General features: G+C 47.6%; 1 protein-coding gene across 4 annotated transcripts; it reads left to right on the top strand.

The window, feature by feature from the left end:
* The first annotated feature begins 83 nt into the window (after positions 1–83).
* DYNLT2 (dynein light chain Tctex-type 2) lies at positions 84–18,366 on the top strand. 4 transcript variants are annotated; one of them, XM_047732505.1, is made up of 5 exons: positions 84–361; positions 9,126–9,332; positions 11,883–12,041; positions 13,947–14,067; positions 16,030–18,366. In XM_047732505.1, the coding sequence occupies exons 1-4, from the start codon at positions 125–127 to the stop codon at positions 14,055–14,057; spliced, it is 714 nt and encodes a 237-aa protein (XP_047588461.1). In that variant the 5' UTR covers positions 84–124; the 3' UTR covers positions 14,058–14,067; positions 16,030–18,366. The 4 variants fall into 4 exon arrangements, with proteins under 4 accessions (XP_047588461.1, XP_047588460.1, XP_047588462.1 ...); XM_047732504.1 differs by lacking the exon at positions 16,030–18,366 and adding an exon at positions 15,923–16,006; XM_047732506.1 differs by lacking the exon at positions 16,030–18,366 and adding an exon at positions 15,756–15,892.
* The last annotated feature ends 4,366 nt before the right edge of the window (positions 18,367–22,732 follow it).

The following is a 22,732-nucleotide window of genomic DNA, read 5'->3' as shown; positions in this document are numbered from 1 at the left end:
GCGGCCGGCACCTGCCCCCGCCGGTACCGAAGCGCGCGCCGCGCTCTCCCAGCGCGCGCCCAACCGCGCCTTCCGGGCCGCTCCGCCTCCGTCACTTCCGATTCCGGGCGGCAGGCGCGGCGGGATGACGCACGCCTCGCCCCGCCCCTCCTTCCCGGCCGCACTTTCGGCCCGCACGGCGCACGCGCGCGACTTGAGCTGTCGCGGGAAGCCGCCGAGGACTTCGGGACGGGTGGAGGCGGGCGGCATGGAGAAACGCGGGCGAGGCGCGAAGCCGTCCCCGAGCCCGGCACCGCAGCTGCAGCCGACACCGCCGCCGCCTCGGAGGGAGAGGAAGCCCAGCATGTTCGAGAGGGAGGCAGTGAGTGCGGGGGAGGGGCGGGAGCGCGGTGGCCGGCGGCGCATGGCGGCGTGTCGGTGAGCGGCCCTCGGTCCTCGCGCTCCCTGAACTCGTGCTTCCCGGGCTCGCGCTCCCCGGACTTACCAGCCCTCGCGCTCCCCCGCCTCGCGCTGTCTGAACTCGCGCTCCCCGGACTCGCGTTCTCCTCCCTCGTGCCCCTCTGATGTGCTCCCCGGACTCGCGCTCCCCTCCCCGGTCCTCTCTGGGCTCGCTCCGCTCCCTTGTGCTCCGCTCCGTCGTGCTCCTGGGCTGCGCCGGGCTGGGCTGCGCTTCGGGCCACACGCGTGCTGCGTTGACGAGGACGCGCGTCCCGTGTGCTGAGTGTTCGGGAGCAGCTGCGGTCTTGGGAATTGAGGGCTCGCGGGAGGGACAAACCAGCGGGCACTGGTTGCCTGGATTCACGGAAGGTGCTGCTCGCTCTTACGGGTGCGGTAACGCCGGGACCACAGCCCGGACAGCGGTCCTGAGACCGAGACCTCTTCTTCAGACCTTCAGTGAGGACGCGACCTGTCCGAGCGTGGGGAGCTGTAGAGCCCGTGCTGAGACGGGCGTCTGCTCCGGGACTGCAGGTCTGCTCGACTCAGGTCTCCTCCCCCCGCTTCATGGGACCCGCCGTTCCTGCCGTGCAGGACGGAGAGCAAAGTGCTAACTCGGCAGATCCTGCAAGGTTTCAAGGAACAAAGCGCCTCGGAGCATGTCGGCTCTGAGACAGCGCCGCGATGTCCCGTTTTCCAAAGGAAGAACAGAGCGGCTTCCCGCCCGCGGAAGGAAGAGCAGAGCGAGGCTGCAGACCTTCGTCTGCTGAAGGTGGAGTTGGTGCCCCCAGAAGCTGTGCTGAGCAGCTCGGCCCTTAGCAACAGGAGCCCCACCACGCAGATGCCCGTACACGCGGACTGTCTTTGAGGAACAGGTCGGAAAAACACTTGGACGTTTGTAACGGTTTGAAAAGACCTTTCTTTAGAATCCAGTATATAACGTGCAAAACACGTGCTTGTTGGCTCTTTGTATTATTGGTTTCTGGTCAACAGACTAGTTAAGTTTCGGGAGACTCAGAAATCACACACAGTTGTTTTGTTTTTTCTTTTTTACTGGAGGGGGTGATCAGTGCCTCTAACTTTACTGTTCTTTAAGGATCAACAGTGTTGGTAATAAGTCTGTTTTATAGACATACCACCAGCAGTCAGGAAAGATTTATGTGTTTTGAATACACACGCACGCTTGGTGTATAGACCTAGTCTGGGAATAAAGGGACATGGACCAAGGCCATTTTTGCTTAGTTGACATGGATGTGATCAGTCACAGCTGTCTTTAAGATCTAGACTTCTAGGGACACCTGGGGGGTCTCAGCTGGTGAAACGTCTGTCTTTGGCCCAGGTCATGATCCCAGGGTCCTGGGATTGAGCCCTGCATTGAGCTCCCTGCTGGGTGGGAAGGCTGCTTCTCCCTCTCCCACTCCCCCTGCTTGTGCTCCTTCTAAATAAATAAAATCTTAAAAAAAAAAGACCTAGGCTTCTAGGAGTAAGAACTTTGAGTGGACCAGAAATTGGGAAGAGACTGAGAATGCACTCTACATACGCTCACTAAACGTATCTGAGGACAGTAAGTGCACTAAAGGGTAATTTCTAACTCTTGGGCAATAGAGAATTCCTCTGTTCTTGAGCAAAGGAAACATGAAGACACATAACACAATTTAATCAGTTTAAATGTCTTTTAATTTTATACATGGTGCATTCATTTTTGTCTTCTAGTAATAGCATCTCCATTTTTCTTGGGAGGATTAATTCATTTCCCATATGACAGAGTTTTGATGGGACTGTCACTTTCCTTAACTTTGTGGTATAGATGAAACCCAGAAGCTTCCAGAATTGTGAGCAAATAAAAAATTGTTTAAACTACCTGGTCTGTGGTATTTTATTACAGCAGCTCTAGAAAAACTAATATATAGAAACAAACGACTGTAGTCCATTCAAGAAGCAATAGATACCCTGAACAGCCTGTGTATCTATTAAAGTTAAGTTTAAAACTGTAGTTTAAAACTTTTCCATATAGAAAGTTCCAGTCCCAAATGGATTTTCTGGTGAGTTTCTGCCAAATATTACAGTGTTCTGCAAAATTGAAGAAAAGGGAATTCTTCCCAATTCATCCAATGAAGTCAGCATTCCTCTATTCCTCATAAACATAGATGCAAAAATTCTTAACAAAACTACAGCAAATTAAATCCAACATGTGAGAAAAATAAAATACAACTGCACCCAACGTAGGAACACCTAAATACATCAAGCAAGACATAAAGGGAGAAAGCGACGGCAGCGCAATAAAATGGGACTTCAATACCCGACTTGTATAATGAATAGGTCATTCAGTCGAAAAGTAAAACATCAGCCTTCAGTGACCCATTCTACCAGATGGACTTAACAGATACATCTAGAACATTCCATCTGAGGGCAGCAGAATACATTCTGCAGTGCACATGAAATGTTCCCTGGCACCGATCATGTTAGGCCACAAAACAAGTCTTCATAAGTTTAAGAAGAGTAAAATACCAAGAATCTTTACCAACCACGATGGTATGGACCTGGAAATTATAAGAAGAAAACGGAAAAATTCAAAAATATTAAGGTTAAAAACATTGTATGGGACAACTAATGTGTCAATGTAGAAATCAAAAGAAAAACTTTAAAATTCCTTAAATGAAAATGGAAATACAACATACCAAAATATATAGAATGCAGAAAAGCATTTCCAAGAGGGAATTTCATGACAATAAATACTTACCTCAAGAAACAAAAAATAAATAAGCAACCTAACTTTACATATCAAAGACTAGAAAAAGAACAAATGAGACCCGAAGTCAAAAAGACCATAGAAACGTGAAATTAAGAGCTGGCTTAAAGAAAAGAAACAAAATTGACAAACCTTTATGTACATTCGCCTAAGAAAAAAGGGAGAGGGCTCAAAGTTAAAAATGAGAGAGGATAAAAAATGAAAGGAGATGTTACAGCTGATGCCATAGAAATACGAAGTATCATAAGATACTACTAGCAGTTTTATGCCACCAATTGGACAACCCAGAAAAAAATGTATGAATTCCTGAAATTGAAAACTTGAACAGACCAATTGCTAATGAGGAGATTGACTCAGTGATGAAAACCTCCCAACAAACAAAAGTCCAGACCATATGTCTTCATTGGTGAATTTTACCAAACATTCAAAGAATCAATACCAGTCTTTCTCAAGTTTTTCAAAAAATAGAAGAGGAAGGAATACTTCCAAACTAATTTTATGAGGCCAACACTACCCTGATACCAAAACCGTACAAGGACACCAGAGAAAAGAAAACTACAGGCTAATAAACCTGATGAATATAGTTGTAAAAAATACACAAAATATTGGGCCAACTTTTACAATACATTAAAAAGATCATATACCATGGTCAAGTGGGACTTATTCTATGATGCAGGGGTGGTCAGCATCCCCAACAATCAGTGTGAGATTGCATTATCCTAATGAAGGATAAAAATCATATCATCCTGGGTGCCTGGGTGGGTCAGTCGGTTGAGCGTCTGCTTTCAGCTCAGGTTATAATCCTGGAGTCCCAGGAACAAGCCCCACATCAGGCTCCATGCTCAGTGGGGAGTCTGCTTCTCCCTCTGCCCTTCACCCCACTCATGCTCTCTCTCCCTCTCTCAAATAATTATCTTTAAAAAAAAAATTGTGTCATCTCAATAGAGACAGTAAAAGCATTTGATAAAATTCAATATCCATTTATCCTAAAAACTCAACAAAGTGGGTTTAGAGGGAACATACCTTAGCATACTAAAGACCACATATGACAGACTTACAGTGAACATACGCAATGGTGAAGAGCTGAAAGCTTTAAGTTTAGGAACAAGACAAGGATGCCCACTCCCACCACTTCTATTCAACATTGTATTGGAATCCTAACCAGAGAAACTAGGCAAGAGAAAGGAAAAAAAGGCATCCAAATTGGAAAGAAAAAAGTATAACTGTCGCTATTTGTGTATGACATGATGTTATATATGGTAAATCCTAAAGCTTCTACCAAGATACTATTTGATTCAATAAGCATAAATATTGCAGACAACAAAATCAATATGAAAAAATCTATTGCAGTTCTATACACAAGCTATCAGAAATTAAGGGAAAAAAATCCCATTTCACAATTGCATTAAAAAGAATAAAATAGGAACAAATTTAACCCAGGAGGTGAAAGTCCTCCAGGGTCTTACAGTGAAAACTGTAAGACATTGATGAAAGAAATTGGAGACAACACAAATGAATGGAAAGATACTCAATGTTCCTGGGTTGGAAGAATTAATATTGTTAAAATGTATACACTACTCAAAACAATCTACAGATTCACTGTAATCCCTAATAAAATTCCAGTGGCATTTTTCACAGAACAATCCTAAACTTTCTATGACATCACAAAAGACCCCAAATATCCAAAGCAGTGTGGAGAAAGAACAACAAAGCTAGAAGCATCTCTCTTTAGGACTTCAAATTGTATTTCAGAGCTTTAGTGATCAAAAGAGTATGGCATTGTCATAAACACAGATGTCAATAGGGCAGTAGAATCCAGAAATAAACACACATTTATGGTGAATTATAACAAAGGAGCCAAGAATATACAATATGTAAAGGACAGTCTTTTCAATGGTTATTGGGAAAACTGGACCAGCATTTTACATGTACACAAAAATAAACTCAAAATAGATTGAAGACTTGAATGTAAGACCTGAAACCATAAAATTTCAAAAAGAAAACATAGGTAATAGACACCTTAACATCAGTCTTGGTGATGATTTTTTGATCCAGCCCCAAAAGCAAAGGCAACAAAAGCAAAAATCAAGAGATGGAACTACATTAAACTAGAAAGTTTTGGCACCGCAAAGGAAATCAACAAAGTGCAAAGGCAGCCTACTGAGTGGGAAAGATTATTTGCAAATCATTTAAGTGGTAAGGGGTTAATATCCAAGATACGTAAAGAACTCCTATAACTCAACAGCAAAAAACAAAACAAATGAACAAACCAAAAAACCTTAGCAATTGGATTATAAAATGACCAGAATTCGTGAATAGGTATTTTTCCAAAGAAGATGTGCAGATGGACTTCAGGTATAAGGGAAGGTGCTCAACATCCTTAATCATCAGGGAAGTGCAGAGTGAGTACACCTGGATGGCTCAGTCAGCTAAGTGGCTGCCTTCAGCTTGGGTTTTGATCCCAGGGTTGTGGGATTGAGCCCCACATCCGGATCTCTGCTCAGCAAAGAGCCTGCCTCCTTCTTCCTCTGCCTGTCACTCTGCCTACTTGTGCTTTCTCTCTCTGTCAAATAAATAATCTTAAAAAAAAAAAAAAAAAGATACTGGGGCGCCTGAGTGGCTCAGTGGGTTAAGCCTCTGCTTTCATGATCCCAGGGTCCTGGGATCGAGCCCCGCGTCGGGCTCTCTGCTCAGCAGGGAGCCTGCTTCATCCTCTCCCTCTGCCTGCCTCTCTGCCTGCTTGTGATCTCCATCGGTCAAATAAATAAATAAGTAAATAAAAACGGATATTACCTCACACCTATTTGATTCACTATTATTGAAAAGACTAAAGATGACAAGTGTTGGCAAGGATGTAGAGAAAAGGCAGCCCTTGTGCATTGTTGGTGGTAACATAAGTGGGTACAGCTACTACTGTGGGTAGTACAACAAAACAATACGGAGGCTCATCAAAAAATTAAAAGTAGAACTACCATACAATTCAGCAACTCCATTCTGGGTATTTCTTCAAAGAAAATGAAAACACTGATTTGAAAAGATATATGCATCCCTGTGTTTATTGCAGCATTATTTACAATAAATAGCCGAGATATGAAAACATCCTAGATATCACTTATTTCATCATTAAAAAGAATGAAATCTTGCCATTTGCAATAACATGTGGACCTTGAGAACAGGCTAAGTGAAATAAGACAGATACTGTGTGATTTCACTTCTGTGTGAAATCTGAAAAGAAAAATATGTGGAGGGGGGCGCCTGGGGGGCTCAGTGGGTTAAGCCTCTGCCTTCGGCTCAGGTCATGATCTCAGGATCCTGGGATCGAGCCCCACATCGGGCTCTCTGCTCGGCGGGGAGCCTGCTTCCCCCCCGCCCTCTCTCTCTGCCTGCCTCTCTGCCTTCTTGTGATCTCTGTCTCTCTGTCAGATAGATAAATAAAATCTTAAAAAAAAAAAAAAAACAGAAAAAAATATGTGGAGGTCAAAAGATACAAACATTCAGTCAAATAACGATAGAAATATTATATTTGAGTGGGGTTTGTTCTAGGAATGCAAGTTTGGTTAAACATTCAGAAATCATCTAACCATATTAACAAACTATTAGTGATGAAAAACAGGCTGGTAACATTTCGACTCACGCTCAAGCAGGTCACCAAACGGTCACGGCCGTGACTGGACACTGATACTGTCTGAGACAACGGCCCGTCTCTGGGAACCATCTGCAGAGTTTGGACAGATGATACGTACTTGTCCTGATCAGCTGCCAAGAGAAGAGCTGGGAGATTCTGCACTTAATCGTGTTCTTTCTCTTGCCAACCTGCCTATCAGATGAACCCCTCAGAGGGAGCAGAGAAAGGGACGTGTTGCCCAGTGCCAGTTTCTGCCACACAGATCCATCGGTGGTGGAGAATAAATACTCTCACAATACTCGAGGACCATGAGTCTGATATTTACGTTTTAAACTACTGGCCTCTGCAGTAAAATATGGAAAGGGTTGAAGGAGGGATGATAGAAATATGTAGACCTGTATTATATAGTTAGAAAAATCTAGAGGTAACAAACATTGAAATTAATAAAAGTTTAATAGGTGGGTGCAATTTAAATTTTTTTTTAAAGATTTTATTTATTTATTTGACAGAGACAGATCACAAGTAGGCAGAGAGGCAGGCAGAGAGAGAGGGGGAAGCAGGCTTCTTGCTGAGCAGAGAGCCTGATGTGGGGCTCGATCCCAGGACCCTGAGATCATAACCCTGGCAGAAGGCAGAGGCTTAACCTACTGAGCCACCCAGGTGCCCCAGGTGGGTGCAGTTTAAATCACCTTAAAGCCTCACTGGAAAAGTAGCAGAAGAATAAATGCTTCAGAGTAAATTGAAAGATTTATGTCAAAATAAATTACTTAGAAATAAAAATTCTTACATAATTACCAAAGTAAATCATGTTCCTGGTTAGAAAGCTATTATAAAGTTACAGAATTACTTAGTTAACGTTATTCATAAAAAGTGTTACAAAGTATAAAGCTATGTTCATCAGAGCCCTGCTATCCCTCTAAACCATTTGCCACATCAGCCAGAGTGCACTTCTAAAACTAATGTGGAACCTATCACTAACGTCCTTGAACTTTTCCAGCGGTTCCCACTGTTCTGAGAATAAAATCCAAAGTGTTCATCGCATCCTACTCAGTGCTTCACGAACTGCTCCTTGGTTGCCTTCCTAGCTCCCATGCTGTCACCACTCTGCCTCACTCAGGACACTCAAGCCACACTGACCACAAACCTGCTCCTAGAACATGCTGTTTGCCCCGAAGACTGTGTATGTGCTTTTGGGGCTTCAGCCCAAATACAACTTCATTCATAGGGGCCTTCTCTGATCACTCTTAAATTCGCCCTTCCCAGTGAGTTCCTCCCAAGTTGTGTGGTTTTGTTTTTATAGCAATTACTACTATTTAAATCCACTAATTCATTTTCGTGTGTGCTTTCAATGGTCAGTCGGCCCTTCTGTCCATTAGAGTGACCCCCGTGTGAGTGCAGACTGCTTGATTATGAATTCGCATAAGCCCAACAACGAATCCCTCTAGTACAATGGAGCTCACCCCTGTAACTTCAGAGCCTACAACATTTATCTGGACCGTATTAGGCACCACATAACTATTTCTTGAAAGAATGTTGAATGTCGGGGCGCCTGGGTGGCTCAGTGGTTAAAGCCTCTGGCTTCGGCTCAGGTCATGATCTCAGGGTCCTGGGATTGAGCCCCACATCGGGCTCTCCGCTCAGAAGGGAGCCTGCTTCCCCTCTCTCTCTGCCTGCCTCTCTGCCTGCTTGTGATCTCTGTCTGTCAAATAAATAAAATTAAAAAAAAAAAAAGAATATTGAATGTCAAAGAGTGAATGCATGTCAAAAGCATAAAATAATCTATGTACCAAATCAGTATACTTTTGTTATCTTTCAACTTAAGACTGTTATTTATGTAAATATTATGTAAAGACCTTGGTAAATAATGGTATTATTTATTCAAGGAGAATTAAATAAAAGTAAATAATTAAAATGGTAAGAAGACAATGAAGGATAGTACTTTCATAACCTCAGCGTAGAGAACTGGCAAGTTCTCTTTACACACGTCTCCTAGCCACCCAGTTGCCCTCTCTGGAGGCCTGTCTTGTTTCTGGTTCTTTTGTATCTTCCATAGATATTGTAAATATACGTGTGCAAATTCGTGTTTATAGAGAGATGATAGCTAGCCAGTTAGGTTAGTTTTTCTTTTACCCAATTGATAGCCAGGAGGGAATCAGTGAATCTAGGATTCAGCAATTACTCTGTCACAGTAGTCAATTAGAATGGATTTCCAAACTTTGTGTCAGCTCTGTCCCATTGTATTAGGGTCTTAAATCTAAAATTTCATTTTATAATTAAAAAAATAATCTCTTTCTCATTTCCTTCCCCCTCTTTCAGTACACACAGATTTTGAAAGAAAGACTGAGAGACTCGATTCATGATGTTCAGTATGTAGAGCCTCCATTCGATGATTCAATTGTTGACTTGGGTAAAGAGTGGAAGAGTGCCCTGGCAAAATTAAAGTTCGCTAATTCATACAGAATGGAGCCACTGAAAAAATTCCAAGCTCATTCAGTAGAAACTAAAGTCCAGCAGATACTAACAGTAGGTTGATAAATATGTGTGATAGCAATATCTTAGCTTTGCACATTTGATCAGCGTATTAAGATTTATGGCCATATATTTCATTGACTTTTTTTGTAGCATTTGTCTCTGAAAATATGAAAGTACTTTGTAGTCACCCTCAAGAATCTTCCCATTGATGCCATGAGCTAGATTTAATTCTTTAGTTATTTCAACTCTTAATTATCCATAAATTATTTATCCCTCAGGTTTCATGTTTTCCAGTATTTGGAGGAATGAGTTAAAACACACTGCATGTGTGTTTGGGTGTGAGATGCGGTTCCTGGACCCTAAACCCTGTAAGGACAGGCAGCTGCTGACACATATGTCACCAACATGATGATAAAGTGTTCTCTCGTTTGTCACATCACTGGTCCCTTCTTTAAACCGACTGGAATCTAAAGGCCGGTTAGGACAGTTATTTCCAGGCTAGTCCAAAAAAGCTTTTCCAATTTTATAAAGTACTGTAAGACTAATATTAATACCAACATTATGTATACTAGTGTTGGTATCTGAAGGCTATGTTGTTCGGATGGAAAGGATTCCTCCATCATCTTTCTTAAAGGACCAAATTAAAATTTTTTATTTATAGAAAGTTTGAAGGATGACTTTTTCTTTCTTTTTTTTTTTTTAAGATTTTATTTATTATGTATTTATTTGACACAGAAGGACTGCGGGAGAGGGAACACAAGCAGGAGGAGTGGGAGACTAAGAAGCAGCCTTCCTGCCAAGCAGGGAGCCCAAAGCAGGGTTCCATCCCAAGACCCTGGGAACATGAGCTGAGCTTAAGGCAGGTGCTTATCCGACTGAGCCACCCAGGTGCCCCGGGACTACCTTTTCTGAATCACCTTTTCATCTGTGGTCTCGAGTGCTGGGCACCAGGCACCCAGGCGTTTTCCGATGGCCAGATTCCCCTGTGGACTCCACCAAGCCTGCGTCTACCCCAGACATGTTCCTTGTTTCAAAGTTCCCTCTCCCTTCAGTTTGCAAGGTGCATTCCTTCAGTAACAACTTATGTGAGCTAGCTGTTGGGAAGAAAGCACCTCTTCATTTTGTATAAATGATTAATACTATTTTAATAATATCAAAGTTAATTATTTAAATGAATTAACTTTCATTATTACAGAAGAATTTTTAGGAGGCCTACTCTAGCCTCTACTGCCATAGACAGATAAATTTCTAAGCTGAACTAATCTTTGTCAGATGGCTCATGGCTTCAGGAAATAAAGAAATTCAACTCAGTTTGCTACAATGAAATAATTATTACCTTCTTCTCTTATTTAAGCACTAATAGCAAGCATTTGTGACATGAGAAGACACGTTTTGGTGTGTCTCTTGCTTGGCCTTACCGCATAGACTGAGTTCAGATTTATTGGCTATAATAGGATTTCAAGTTGTATTTACATACGATAATTTACAGAATTGCATGGAGCATGGTGGGGCCTGGAACAGCTGATTGGCTGTGTGGGGGGATGGCAAGGGGTCATAAAGAGGCCAGGGGTTTCCCCTTGGGTTCACAGAAAATTCATCACAGTTCTAGATGCAGGAATAGGATATACTGCTGGAGACTGGGCCTCTTCCTAGAGCAAGCACTCGCCATTTGTTAAACAAGAGCGTATAGGTGGGCGAAGCCCAGGGTTTGTTAGGCAGATCGGAAGAGAGAATGGATGTTGCTAAGCTTCTGAAAGACGGAGCCACAGCCAATGCCTGAGGGAAACGAATGCTTCTAGACCCAGTTTTAGGTCCAGCACCATTCTAGAAGGGAATCAAAACCAATAAAACAAAACAATATATTTGGTTTTACATGCATATAAAATTAGCTGTTAAGAGTTCGTTTGTTATCACAGGATCCAGAACCATGTTAAGTCATCATTGTCAGGTCATTCAAAGGCACATGCATTCTGCTCACTAGGTCGTCCAGTCTGCTTACAGGCTGTGGGAATGCCTAGTGCTTCTGACGCCCATCTGTCTCCGCAGCTGTGATTAATCCACAGCAGACATGGCAGAAAATCTTGGATCTCAGTGTCCTGGCGTCCACAGAGAGAGCAGCAGAGTGCAACACCATGGAGAGAGGGCTAGAGAAGTGGCTTTGAGTCAGGGAGACTGGGGAAGACAGTAGTCACGTAACACAGGCTCCCGTCCAGGAAACCCAGGCTTTAGGAAAACTCAAGTCTGAATTTTAGCAAATACGGAAATTATAGAAAGATTTCCTTCATCTACCTAAGCATTCCCAGAAGCACTGTTTTAAAATTCCCGTGTCTCCCGACTAGCTTTTGATGGAGTGACCAAGTAAAAGAAAACTTACGGGTTAAGGGTTGGTAATGAAGAGGAATTGAATGTAATTAAAAATGAAAATCAACTTTATTCAACATTGTTATTGAAATAAATTGGCAAGCACAACATTCATTTAATGTTATTTGGTTAGAAGGAATGCTTGTATTTTTTTAAAGTTCTGTGGATTAGACACGTTTTCTTCAGTTTTTATATAGAAAATGGTTTGAAAATTAAAATATCTTTCCCATTTTTTTAAAGGAAAATCTTAAAGATGTCAAATACGATGATAAAGTCTTCTCTCGCTTGTCACTTGACTTAGCAGACCGCATCTTGTCAGCAGTGAAAGAATTTGGGTACCACCGTTACAAGTTCATTATAAAAGTATTATTTATCCAGAAGACTGGTCAGGCAATACATGTAAGTACCGCACTGACCCAGCATCTATCGGCCGGTGCTCCAAGCTGTCCCCTCTAGTGAGCTGAGAGGTCCCGTGCCACCACCACCACGTGCCTCCGGGACCCCCAGGCGCCTCTCTGACAAAGGCTGATTTTGTTGGCCGTATCTTCCTTCACTGCCTCTTACTGGAAAAGTCCTCACCCAGAAATGGCAACTTTGTATTGATAATTTATTAAACTATATGGCTATCCTATTCCTTGATCACACTAATTTTGGCAATTTAATGTCATTTGATAATTAACCAGTAAATTTATTTTGAGCACTAATGGGAGTCGGGTTAGTTACTGAGAAAAGAGACAGAAAATGGGGAGATGCGGTCCATGATTCTCCAAGAGATTTTCCTGTACTCAAGGAAAGAAAACAATGCAGGTCAGAGTTTAAGAAAGGGAATGGGATGGACAGTGGGACCGCCTTGGTTTCCGAGTCCGGTTGACCTAGAAATGAACATGGGCAGCAACAGTCGGAGCCTGCGGCCTGGGCTCAGGTGCTCCCATCTGTGAAAGGGAGATGGGCGGTGCACCTATAGGCAGCGGCTGCCCTCAGGGTTCAGTGAGCTGGTCTGTAAGGGGCCCTCACATGGTCTCCGGCCAGAGGCCTTGGTAAGCAGCAAGGCAGTCGTTGTCATTTACCATAACGTCATTTACCACACCTGTCCACGTGTGGCCGCTGGCAGTCTGCAGTCTTCACGGAAGCCGGCGGAGGGATGCTGATCACATGAGAGTCAGCAGGACAGACATGGCCTTGGCTCCCAGGGAGAAGAGAACACAGCACACACTTCTCACGTGGAGAGGAGGAGGGCAGTGTGACGGAGTGGCAGAGTGGCCACTAGGACTGTCTGGAGACAGGGCAGACCCTCTGGTATCCGAATGTCAAGGCGAAACCAGCTGTGCTGGAGACCAAGGACGTGCTAGCAGAGCTCGCCAGATGCCATGATGCCGGGGCGGCCGTGTGCTCTTAACAACCCATGTGCTTGCGTGTGTTCCGCGGTGGACACGGGCGCGCTGTCTGTGGGCAACAGTACCAGACGGCAAACCACCCCAGAATGCAGAAGCTTGAAACGAGCCATTTATCTGCTCATCATTCTGTGGGTCAGCCTGACTGCCGCGGCTGCTTTTCCTGCTGGTTTCCCTGACACACTCACTGTGGTCAGACATGGCCTCACTCACGTGTTGGGGGACGGAGCTGGCTGTTGGCTCGGGCTCCTGGGTTCTGCATGTGAGCCGCCGTCCTGTGGGCTGAGTGGCTTTCCTTATGCGGGGGGTCTCCTCGCAGAGTTCGGAGCAGGTGGGAGCAGAAGACCTCTGAAGGCTTTGCTTGAAGTCACACAATGTCCCAGTCTTTTGCTCAGAGCAAGTCCTAAGGCCAGTTCATACTCAAGGGTTGGAGGAACAGACTCACCCTCTTGGGAGAAGCCACAGAAGGTTTGTGGCCATTTACATCCACCACGGAAAAGTAGGCTGTAGTTAGAAAACATGGGGCTTTGTGAGTGAAGCAAAGGATTTAGAATTTTCCCTAACAGCGTTCTTGGATAATCAGTGCTATTTCTTTATTTCCGAACAAGGTTCTAATACACTTTCCCTTGAACATATTTGAAGGATGTTAAGGGAAATTCCGTATCAGAGAGTGTAATGCAGCGGAGTAGTACTGTATGCAGAGCTCTTAAACCCGGTTTCGGAGGGCTCCCGTGCCTGCCCCCAGACAGTGCTGAAGGTCTAGTCACCGTGTCAGAGAAGGACCGCTTTCCGGAAAGGGGAAATGGGACAAACTAGTGCTTAAATATCACTTTCTAAGACACCATATAGACTTAAAGTTTACTTCTTAACATGTTCAATTTATAGTTGGTTTTTTGAAATTTGTGTATCACAGATTGCCAGCAGATGGATCTGGGATGTCGCATGGGACAGCTGGGTTGCGGCGAAACACGAAACGGAAACGTACGTCGCCTTGGCCCTGGTGTTTGCTCTCTTCTGTGAATAGCTTGTCACAGGTACGGGAACGCAGGCTTCTCAGCTTCCGAGACCCGTGGCTTTGAGGATTTGCCCTTGGTAGGGTCAGCTGTGCTTTCGCTTGCAGCTGAAGCTTCGTTGTAATCTTCTAACAACAAACAAGTAAAAGCCAAGTTTTTACCTTCATACTTAATAGTTATCATATTTATTGACATTCTATTACCCGGAAGCATAAAGATACGAGCAACACACACAGGGATAGAGATGAGTACGGAAGTGCTTGTAGAGGTGCCGTATGCTAATACAGGGAATTACTTATCATTCTTTTTAGAGTTAAGACAATTAGAATTTGCTGTGGGAAATTATGACACAACTTTCTAAAGTGTCAAGTAAATGTTAAAATAGATTTTGGAAAACTTCTAAGGGCAGTTATATTCTAAATGGCATTTTAATATGTTGTAGGTATTCTTTAGAAAGGAATTAGCAAGTTTGGATAAAGACAATGTACTTAACACATTCTTCAGGAATCAAAATGCTTAATGTGTGGCCGCTCCGTTTGTTGCTCTGTTAGTTAAATTCTTTAATGGTGCCAGAAGTGAAAAGCCTAATCCAGGTTTTGTTTTCTTTTTTTAGAGAGGAGAATTCATTTTCCTGGCATTTGATCAGGGACACGGGTGGTTGCTGTCTTTCCCCCTCCCCCAGACTTTGACATTTGTTTAACTTGATACAATCTGATCATGTTCCTGTCTATGACTAGATGGGTCAGAGTTCACTCCTTGGGGCTGAGGGCGCATTTCCCTTTGCAGGAGCGCAGGGCCCCACGAAAAGAGTAGACAGAGCGCCAGCGCGGAAGAAGGGGACGGGCTTGGAGGAGGCAACCCGTCATGCCTGTCAGCTTTCAGGCTGTAATTAGGGCTTGCAAAACCATGTCAAACTTAAGGGTTGGTTGAAATAGCCATTCGTTGAATAGTCCAAAGACTGGAAAGTGAACGGTGGGGAGAGTTTTCTGTTCACTTACGTGTCCTCCTGAGCTGGAGAATCCAGGACCAACAGTTCTGGGCTATGCAGCAGAAACATGGGTCATCGCTGCCCCAAATCTTCAGCACGGGAGTTGTCCGCTGTGAGCCACGGCCGCAGAAGTGGTGACAAGCCCGTGCAGCGGGTAGGTTAAAGCCGTGCACCTTCCTGCGGAACTTGCAGGATGTAGCTGTAAAGCCTGTGGCCTCCTGTTTGTAAAGAGTGATGTAGGTGGCGTGGGGACCATGTGAGGTAATGAATCACTGAGCGCTTGGCCCAGCCCTTCAGAGAGCCCTGGAGCTTCCTCATCCTCAAATGTCACCTGCCGATATTGCCTGATGGGAGGTCTTAAAAGGACCTTCCTGGCCCCATACACACCTCGTTGAATTCCATACGAGCGACTCTGACCCTCCTGTCTCCTCCACCTCCCTTGCTTCAGTGGGCTCATTGCTCACTGTTTGCACAGCCACGCTCTGTGTGCAGTGTCCCAGGCACCGTGCGAGGCGCGGGCCACGAGCAGGGCCCCTGCCTCAGCAGGCTTCCAGGGCGGCCAGTGCACCTCAGGAGGAGTGGGGAGCACGCTGGGGCGCAGCCACCTGGAAGGCACGGCCCGGGTCCTGTCACCTCCTGACCTGGGGCCCCTCAGTCATCCTTGGTCGCCTCTGAGTTAAAACAAACTCTTCTGCCTATGCTTATGGGTCTGATTCTCCAGGGAAGAGAACTGCCATTTCCTGAGGTTTGATGGATTCCAGGTGCACGTGAAGGTCTCTAACCTAGCAGGACTTCTCGCTGCTGCCCCGACTTGACCTCCGCTATCATCCGGCACCTTCCATGCCCTCCTTTGTCCTTCATCCTGTGTCATGCACATTTCTGTTCCAGCCCCCCTCTCACCACAAAGACCCCTTCCCACCTCTCCTCCTCCAAGCCACATGGAGCTGTGTACCAAGAGAGCCTCTGCACAGCCATGTCTTCCTGCTCTGCTGCAGTGGCCGCTTCCCCGGGAGCCTGCAGAAGCCACTGGAATGCCCTTCTGAACCAATTTGCCAGTGACTCAAGGACGAATCACATCAGCCATGACGGAGATGTTTGCTTCAGCTGCTAGAGAAAGCTGCGCATCCGCGATGGGACATCTGAGAGAGCTCCATGTCCATCTGACTTCTCGAAGCTTTTCACAGCGAGTTAGTGACCTTCCTCTGCAGGCCTCACAGCACTCCTCTCTTTCCCCAGCTTCTCCTCCAGGTGCATTTTGAGTCTCTTAAGAAGGACTTGGCTTGTCCCCACAGAAGAGTCCCTGTTCTCTGAAAGGGAGGTACACGCAGAACATCCCCCCAAAGGAGCCGTAAGACCAAAGAAAGAGGCTAAGTCCAGCTTGAGGAGAAATGGCTGGTTAAGGGGACCTGCGGACAGAAGCGCATCTTGGGCAGCAGTGAAGGCTAGATCTCTACACGCCCACCTTCCTTAAGACCCACTTTTTTGGCCCTGGAGGGTAGGCGTACCTGCGGGGGACCGGCGATGGGGGAGAATGGATAGGAATCATTGTGTGTCAGAGTCCGAGCTCCAGGGCAGGGCAAGCAGGTGAGGCCCCGAGTGTATGCCTCATTAAGGGTGCACTCAAGCAGAAGGATGGCCACAGAGTGGCCACCGTGGTGGGTTTGTCCAAGATGACCTGGTCTGGTCCCCACACACCCTACCTACCACAGCCCCTCGAGCAGACGCTATTCTTCCTCTCTGTCCCGGACACAGCCAGTCTGGCCTTCAGTGCCCCAGCAACTGGCAAAGCCTCTGTGTGCATTCATGCCTCTTCACGCCCGCGTGCCGCTGCTGCCCACGGCCCCTGGCTGGTTCCTTCTCCTCACCTGAAGACAAGAGCTAGGGGACCCCAGGCCCCATCTCTACTGACTCCTGCCACCATTCTTTGTGCCTTCAATGTGCACACAGAAAGCTGTCCAGTGAGGCAGTCCCTACGCGGGCACTGCTCTGTTATGAACAAACTTGGATGGCCACAGTCTTGTCTCGAAACACCAGTCCCCCAGAAGCAGGACTCAAATTTCAGCTGTTCTGTTGCACTGACTGAGGAAGTACATCGAACGCAGACCTCACAGCTAGTGCCCAACCAGCCACAGCTCGTCGCACCGATGGCCCTCACGCAGCCTGGGCCTCCTCGCCAAGCCCGTCAGTGACAGGTTGCTGCACCTGGTTACTCCTGCCTTGGGCCTCAGCACAGACAGCAAGGAGTGTAACTGTATTGCCTCCTTGCCTCCCAGCGACAGACCCACAGGGTGTTTTACAAAAATGGACCGTAAAAAGAGCGTTCCTTTTTACATTAAAATTTTGTTTTATAAAATGTGCCAAAAAAGTTGAAAGTGCATCAGAGAAATAAATGAGGAGCTGACAATGAAATTGGATGTGATTAGGAAATTTGAAAATGACGAGAGTGAAGCCCAGACGATGACCTCAGCCTGCATGAAGGTCCTGCCCAACAAGGAGAGGAAGCACGGTAACGCTGGGTCCACATCTAACTGTTTGCGTTGACAAGACTTTCTTCAACTGTGGATAGAAGATGGTACTAATAATGACAGATCCCAGTGGGTCTGGCTAGCATTCAGGCCAAGTGTTGGCATCACTTGTCACTTCGAAAGAAAACTGTTATTACAGAGAGAATGAAAACCAAGTTCACTGCAATCAAGTCTGGTTGTGTCCTTTTGAAGGCCCACAGAGCTGGTTAGTGTCGAGCTCTGGTTAAGGTGCTGGGCCAGGCCAGGGCACTGCTGGGAACCCTGCATCCGGGTCACACAGATCAGTTTGAGCAGGTGACTGACAAAGGGTGAAGGGACACTGATAACAACTTCACGTTAAGGACACTTGGAGGTATTGTATGACATTGAAAATACAAAACATCAGATGTTGGGAGGAGGAGGACAATTTATCAAGGCACAAAAGGTGAGTGATGGCAGGAGAAAGCAAGTTCAAACTACTCCTGGCAAAGTGTTTACACAGAAATAAAGCACGAATTCTCATGTTTTTCGTATTTATAGTTTACTAAATATTAGTTTTACAATTTAAAAAATTCTCTATACATTTACAATTGGCAGTAAGGGAGTTTTATACGTTTTACCAAAAGTTTTGGGTGATGAGGGAGCAGGAGGCTGGTTGAAAACAAAGCAAAAGCTGGCACCTTGCACCCCTCTCCACTGGCTCCCCTTGGTAATATGTGTCACATTCCTCAGGCACCCCCGACTGCCAGAAACAAATAGTTAACTTGCAGAGATCACAATCCTGCAAGGCAGGAGTCTCTCTTGGTTTACAAATGTCCTTGAGATTTACCACAAAGAAGTTACCTTATCAATAGCCCAATTTCCAGAGACACATAACTCAGTTCCTCAAGCCCTAATGTCACCCTCCCCTCCATAAAAACTGAAGGAGGCTGAGGTAGAAGGAAAAGTAAATAAAGTTAAATTTCTTCTAAACCCAAATCTCACTAACAAGGACGCTTGATAGCAGGAAGGTAACAGTCCACCAGGAGACTCCCCAATTGTCTTTATGTTAGTGCCTCATTAGAGGGAAAGCGGCCTTGGCTTGATAGTAACCAGGCCTTCAATATCCTGACAGTCTTCTTTACCCCAATAGCCCTTCTGAACACCCCTTTGTCCTCACCTACCCAACTCCTGTGTATATAACCAGCCACTCCTCACATGCCCGGCACAGCATCTCCATGTGCCCATGGGTCCTGTCCCCGTGCTTTAATAAACCACCATTTTGCACCAAAGATGTCTCAAGAATTCTTTCTTGGTCATCGGTTCCGAGCCTCACCCGACCGAACCTTACCTAGGCTCTAGAACTCCATCATGGGCAATTATAAATTTTCTCTCTATCACTAAGATCACTGTGCAGTCTCAGTTCCTGTGGTCGTTTTTACAGTCCTGTGCGCTCCTGAAAACTGGGGACTCTGTCCTCTAGCTTCCTGACTCCTTGACCAGCTCCCGTTTGGTGACCTCTTGCCCTGGCTCACCTGGCTCCTCGGTTCGCCCTGTGGACTCTGCTACCATCCATAGCTGTATGACCTCTGAAATCCCGGATGCCGGCAGGTTATTTTTATACAATCCTTTTCTGTCCTTAGGACTCAGCACTGTAGAATCCTACTGGAATCTCCATTTGATGTCATAACCCCCCATTATAATTGCTCCCTTACAAACACACTCGAGTTCCTTTGCCTCTCTCAACGGTCTGGGAAAACCCTTCCTGAAGGAAACGCATATTCACAGCCTGAATTCAAGTAGCTCAGTTTGACTGAGAACTTGGAAAAACCAGACGGACAGGTTTCCCTTGAAGCTCCCCACCTTGGCACCCTGGGAACTTTGCTCTCCTCCTTCTCCCTCTCCTCTTGTCACTTCCATGGGTGGTTTCACCTCCTGTTTCAATCAGAAGAGAAAAAGCATCAGAGGAAAATCTTTCAGGTTTTCCACCAGCAAATCTCAAGCCTCCCTGCACCTGCAGCCACGTTCTGTTTTCCATCTTGTCGCAGTGGGTGGACTGTGTTCTTTCTGCCGAGGGGTCACCCAGGCCCTGTGCTGGCCGCAGGCCTTCCCGAAGCGGTCTCCCCTAGCCCCTGCACCTGGTGTCCCCTCTGCTCCCCCTCGCCAGCATCCAAGCTCGCTCGCCTCTGTCCCACCTTAGAGACGACCGCCCTCTTCTCTCTCTGGTGCTGGCGCAAACATCCTCACACGTTAACCTCCTCTTCCCACCTCGAGGGACTTCAGTCTAGCTTCTGAAGTCGCCACGCCTTAGAAACAGCTCAAAATAATTAAGTTTGCTTTTTGGCCCCAATTTGCTAAATACAATGGACATTTCTCTGTCCTCATCTTATTCAGCCTCTCAGTTGAGACAGTTGACTGTTCCACTTTATGAAACACTCTCTCCTCTGAGTTTACAGTATCTGTCACTTAGCTTTCTGCTTCTAGCTTGGTGCATAGTAAGGTGGTGTTGAAGAATGACTGAATGATTCCTTACGGTCTCTATCACCTAACGTAATTCTTAGTTCATAGTTGCTTTTCATAAAATATTTGTGGAATAATTGGATGGACATTATTATTTTAATCCTACAAATGAGGAAACGGAGAGAGAGTAACAATTCACCCATTCGATATGGACCAGGCAGCTATTACATGACAAGGCTGGTACTGACCACAATCTTATCGCATTTTATTTAAGAGAGGGAGTTGCAAAGGGAGAGGGAGAGAGAGAATCCCAGGCAGGCTCCACGCTGAGCAGGGAGCCCCACGCGGTGCTCGATCTCACCACCCTGAGGTCAAGACCTGAGCCAAGATCAAGAGTCAGGTATTCAGTTGACTGAGCCACCCAGGTGCCCCCCAAATCTTAACTCTTTTTTTTTTTTTTTAAGATTTTATTTATTTATTTGACAGAGATCACAAGCAGGCAGAGAGGCAGACAGAGAGAGAGGAGGAAGCAGGCTCCCTGCCGAGCAGAGAGCCCGATGTGGGACTCGATTCCAGGACCCTGAGATCATGACCTGAGCCGAAGGCAGCGGCTCAACCCACTGAGCCACCCAGGCTCCCCAAATCTTAACTCTTAATCTTACTTCTCAGCATTCCCTCATGCCAGTACCGTGTATATTTCCCCCAACGCCTGGCATCTGCCTTCGTTCGCCCTACTCTCAACCCACGCTGGCACGGCTGACGGGCCTTCTTCCACCTCTCAGCCCTTCTCAGGCTTGAAACCCTATTTCCTCTTCCGATTGTATATTCACCTGGAATTGTCCTATTCCAATCTCTTAAGATACTTTTCAAATTCTATGTCAACCTTAAAATCTTAGCTTTTGTACTTGCGAAAGTTAAACTGCCTTTAAATACATTTACATGTTTGTGTCCTGGTCTTTCAGAGTGGAAACTGCCCATGGGCAGGGATTGTCATCCACAGAGGGTCTCCTTAATATCCTGGCTGTAGGGGCGCCTGGGTGGCTCAGTGGGTTAGGCCTTTGCCTTGAGCTCAGGTTATGGTCTCTGGGTCCTGGGATGGAGCCCCGCATCAGGCTCTCTTCTCAGCTGGGAGCCTGCTTCCTCCTCTCTCTCTCTCTCTGCCTGCTTGTGATCTCTCTGTCAAATAAACAAAATCTTAAAAAAAAAATATTCTGGCTGTAATAGTATCTATTGACTTGGAATGACGAGTTTTGAACTTGTGTCTGATCTAGAGACAGAACACCCGAGGGAAGAGAGTGGACCAAAATACAGGAATATATCCAGTTATATACTTAATGCTAAATTCTCTCCAGAGGATCTGAGTGGGGCCCTGACCAGTAAGAGAATTTGGGAGAAAGCTGTTGATCTTTCTTGGTGGACTCAGGCCGTTTTCTTCAGTGGGTAGGGAAGGAGCTGGTCCGGGGTTGTGAGTGCGAGCAGAGTTGAGGTTCCGAGAGTTTTGGGAGTGTGCAGGCCTGGTGCCATTTTTGAGCCGACTGGGACAGGGTCAGGGTCAGGAACCGGCGGGCTGGGAGTCAAAGCGGGTCCCTGGTCTTGTCGCACCTTTCCAAGGTGCGTTCGCCGAGTGTAACCAAAAACCAAGCGAAAGGGGTCCTGGGCCACTGCCCTGAAGGAAGTCCGCTCTCGGACCACGACGTGTCCGCTGCGAGGTCCGCCCGGCAGATCTCTGTTCCCTCATCGTCGCCACGGTCCGCCGTGTTCCTGGAAGGTTCGGTCCCGCCGTGCGCGGGTCGCCCTGCAAGGGCCCAGGTGAGGCCCAGGAACCGATCCGTCCAGCCCAGAGAAAACTCTCCCCGCGTGTCGTGTGACCAGCGGCCGTCGCCTGGGACCTCCGCACCGCGCGGGCCACACAGGAGGCCCGCAGAGTCCGGAGGCCCCCCCCCCCCGCATAGCCCCCCCGGGGTCCCCCCCACCCCCCGCTGCCTCCCGGGTTCCCCGCGGCCGGCCGCGGCCCGGAGCAGAGTTCGCGTTCGAGCCGCGTTTCAGCTGCGCTGGCCCGGGGGGGCAGGCGCGGAGCCGGGGCAGAGCCGCCCGGGACGCCCGGGCAGTGCACCGGCCCCCGCGCAGGTGCCCGGGAGCGGCGGGGAGCGCGAGCCGCCGGCGGAGAACAAAGACGGCCCAGGGCGGTGGCCAAGGCCGCCTCGCGAGGAAACGGGCAGAGGCCCTCACCGCCCCCCGGACTCAGCCCACGGGGGCGGGGCCGGGACTGGGGACCCCCGGGGGAGGGCGGGGACCCCCGCAGGGAGGGTCCCTCGGGAGACCGGGTTAGGAGGACGGGGACCCTCGGGAGAAGGGGGCAGGGAGGAGAGTCCCTCGGCGAGGGGGGAGGGGCGGCGGGGACCCCCAGGGGCAGGCGGCGGAGGGTCCCGGGGGAGGGGGAGGGGGAGGGGGGGGGGGGGGGGCGGCGGGGACCCCCGGGCGGGGCGGCGCGGCGCGGGCGCGGTGGGAAGAGAGGGCGGGCGCGCTGCGGGGCCGGGCCGGGGGCCGCGGGGAGGGGGCGGCTGCGAGCGCGCCGAGGGGCGGCGGGTCGGGGCGGGGCTGGGGGCTGGGGCGCCGGCGGGAGGTGGGGCCGCGGAGCGCGCCGGACTGCGGCGGGCTGGGAGGCGGCGGCGGCGGCGGCCGGAGGATCGCGCGGGGCCGCGGGGCGAGCGGGGCGGGAGCAGCTGAGGGCCGCGGGGCGAGCGGGGCGGCGGCG

This window comes from Lutra lutra, chromosome 6, assembly GCF_902655055.1.
Source record: "Lutra lutra chromosome 6, mLutLut1.2, whole genome shotgun sequence".
In the NCBI taxonomy this organism is placed as follows: Eukaryota; Metazoa; Chordata; class Mammalia; order Carnivora; family Mustelidae; genus Lutra; species Lutra lutra.
The sequence above is the reverse complement of the archived record's forward strand: the minus strand, read 5'-3'. Positions and strand labels throughout refer to the sequence as shown.

Bases quoted from the DNA above. Each gene is read 5' to 3' on its own strand.
- DYNLT2 (XM_047732505.1), top strand. From the start codon at position 125: ATGACGCACGCCTCGCCCCGCCCCTCCTTCCCGGCCGCACTTTCGGCC. The intron at 362-9,125 runs GTGAGTGCGGGG...CCCCTCTTTCAG, and splicing joins GCATGTTCGAGAGGGAGGCA to TACACACAGATTTTGAAAGA. The intron at 12,042-13,946 runs GTAAGTACCGCA...TGTGTATCACAG, and splicing joins AGACTGGTCAGGCAATACAT to ATTGCCAGCAGATGGATCTG.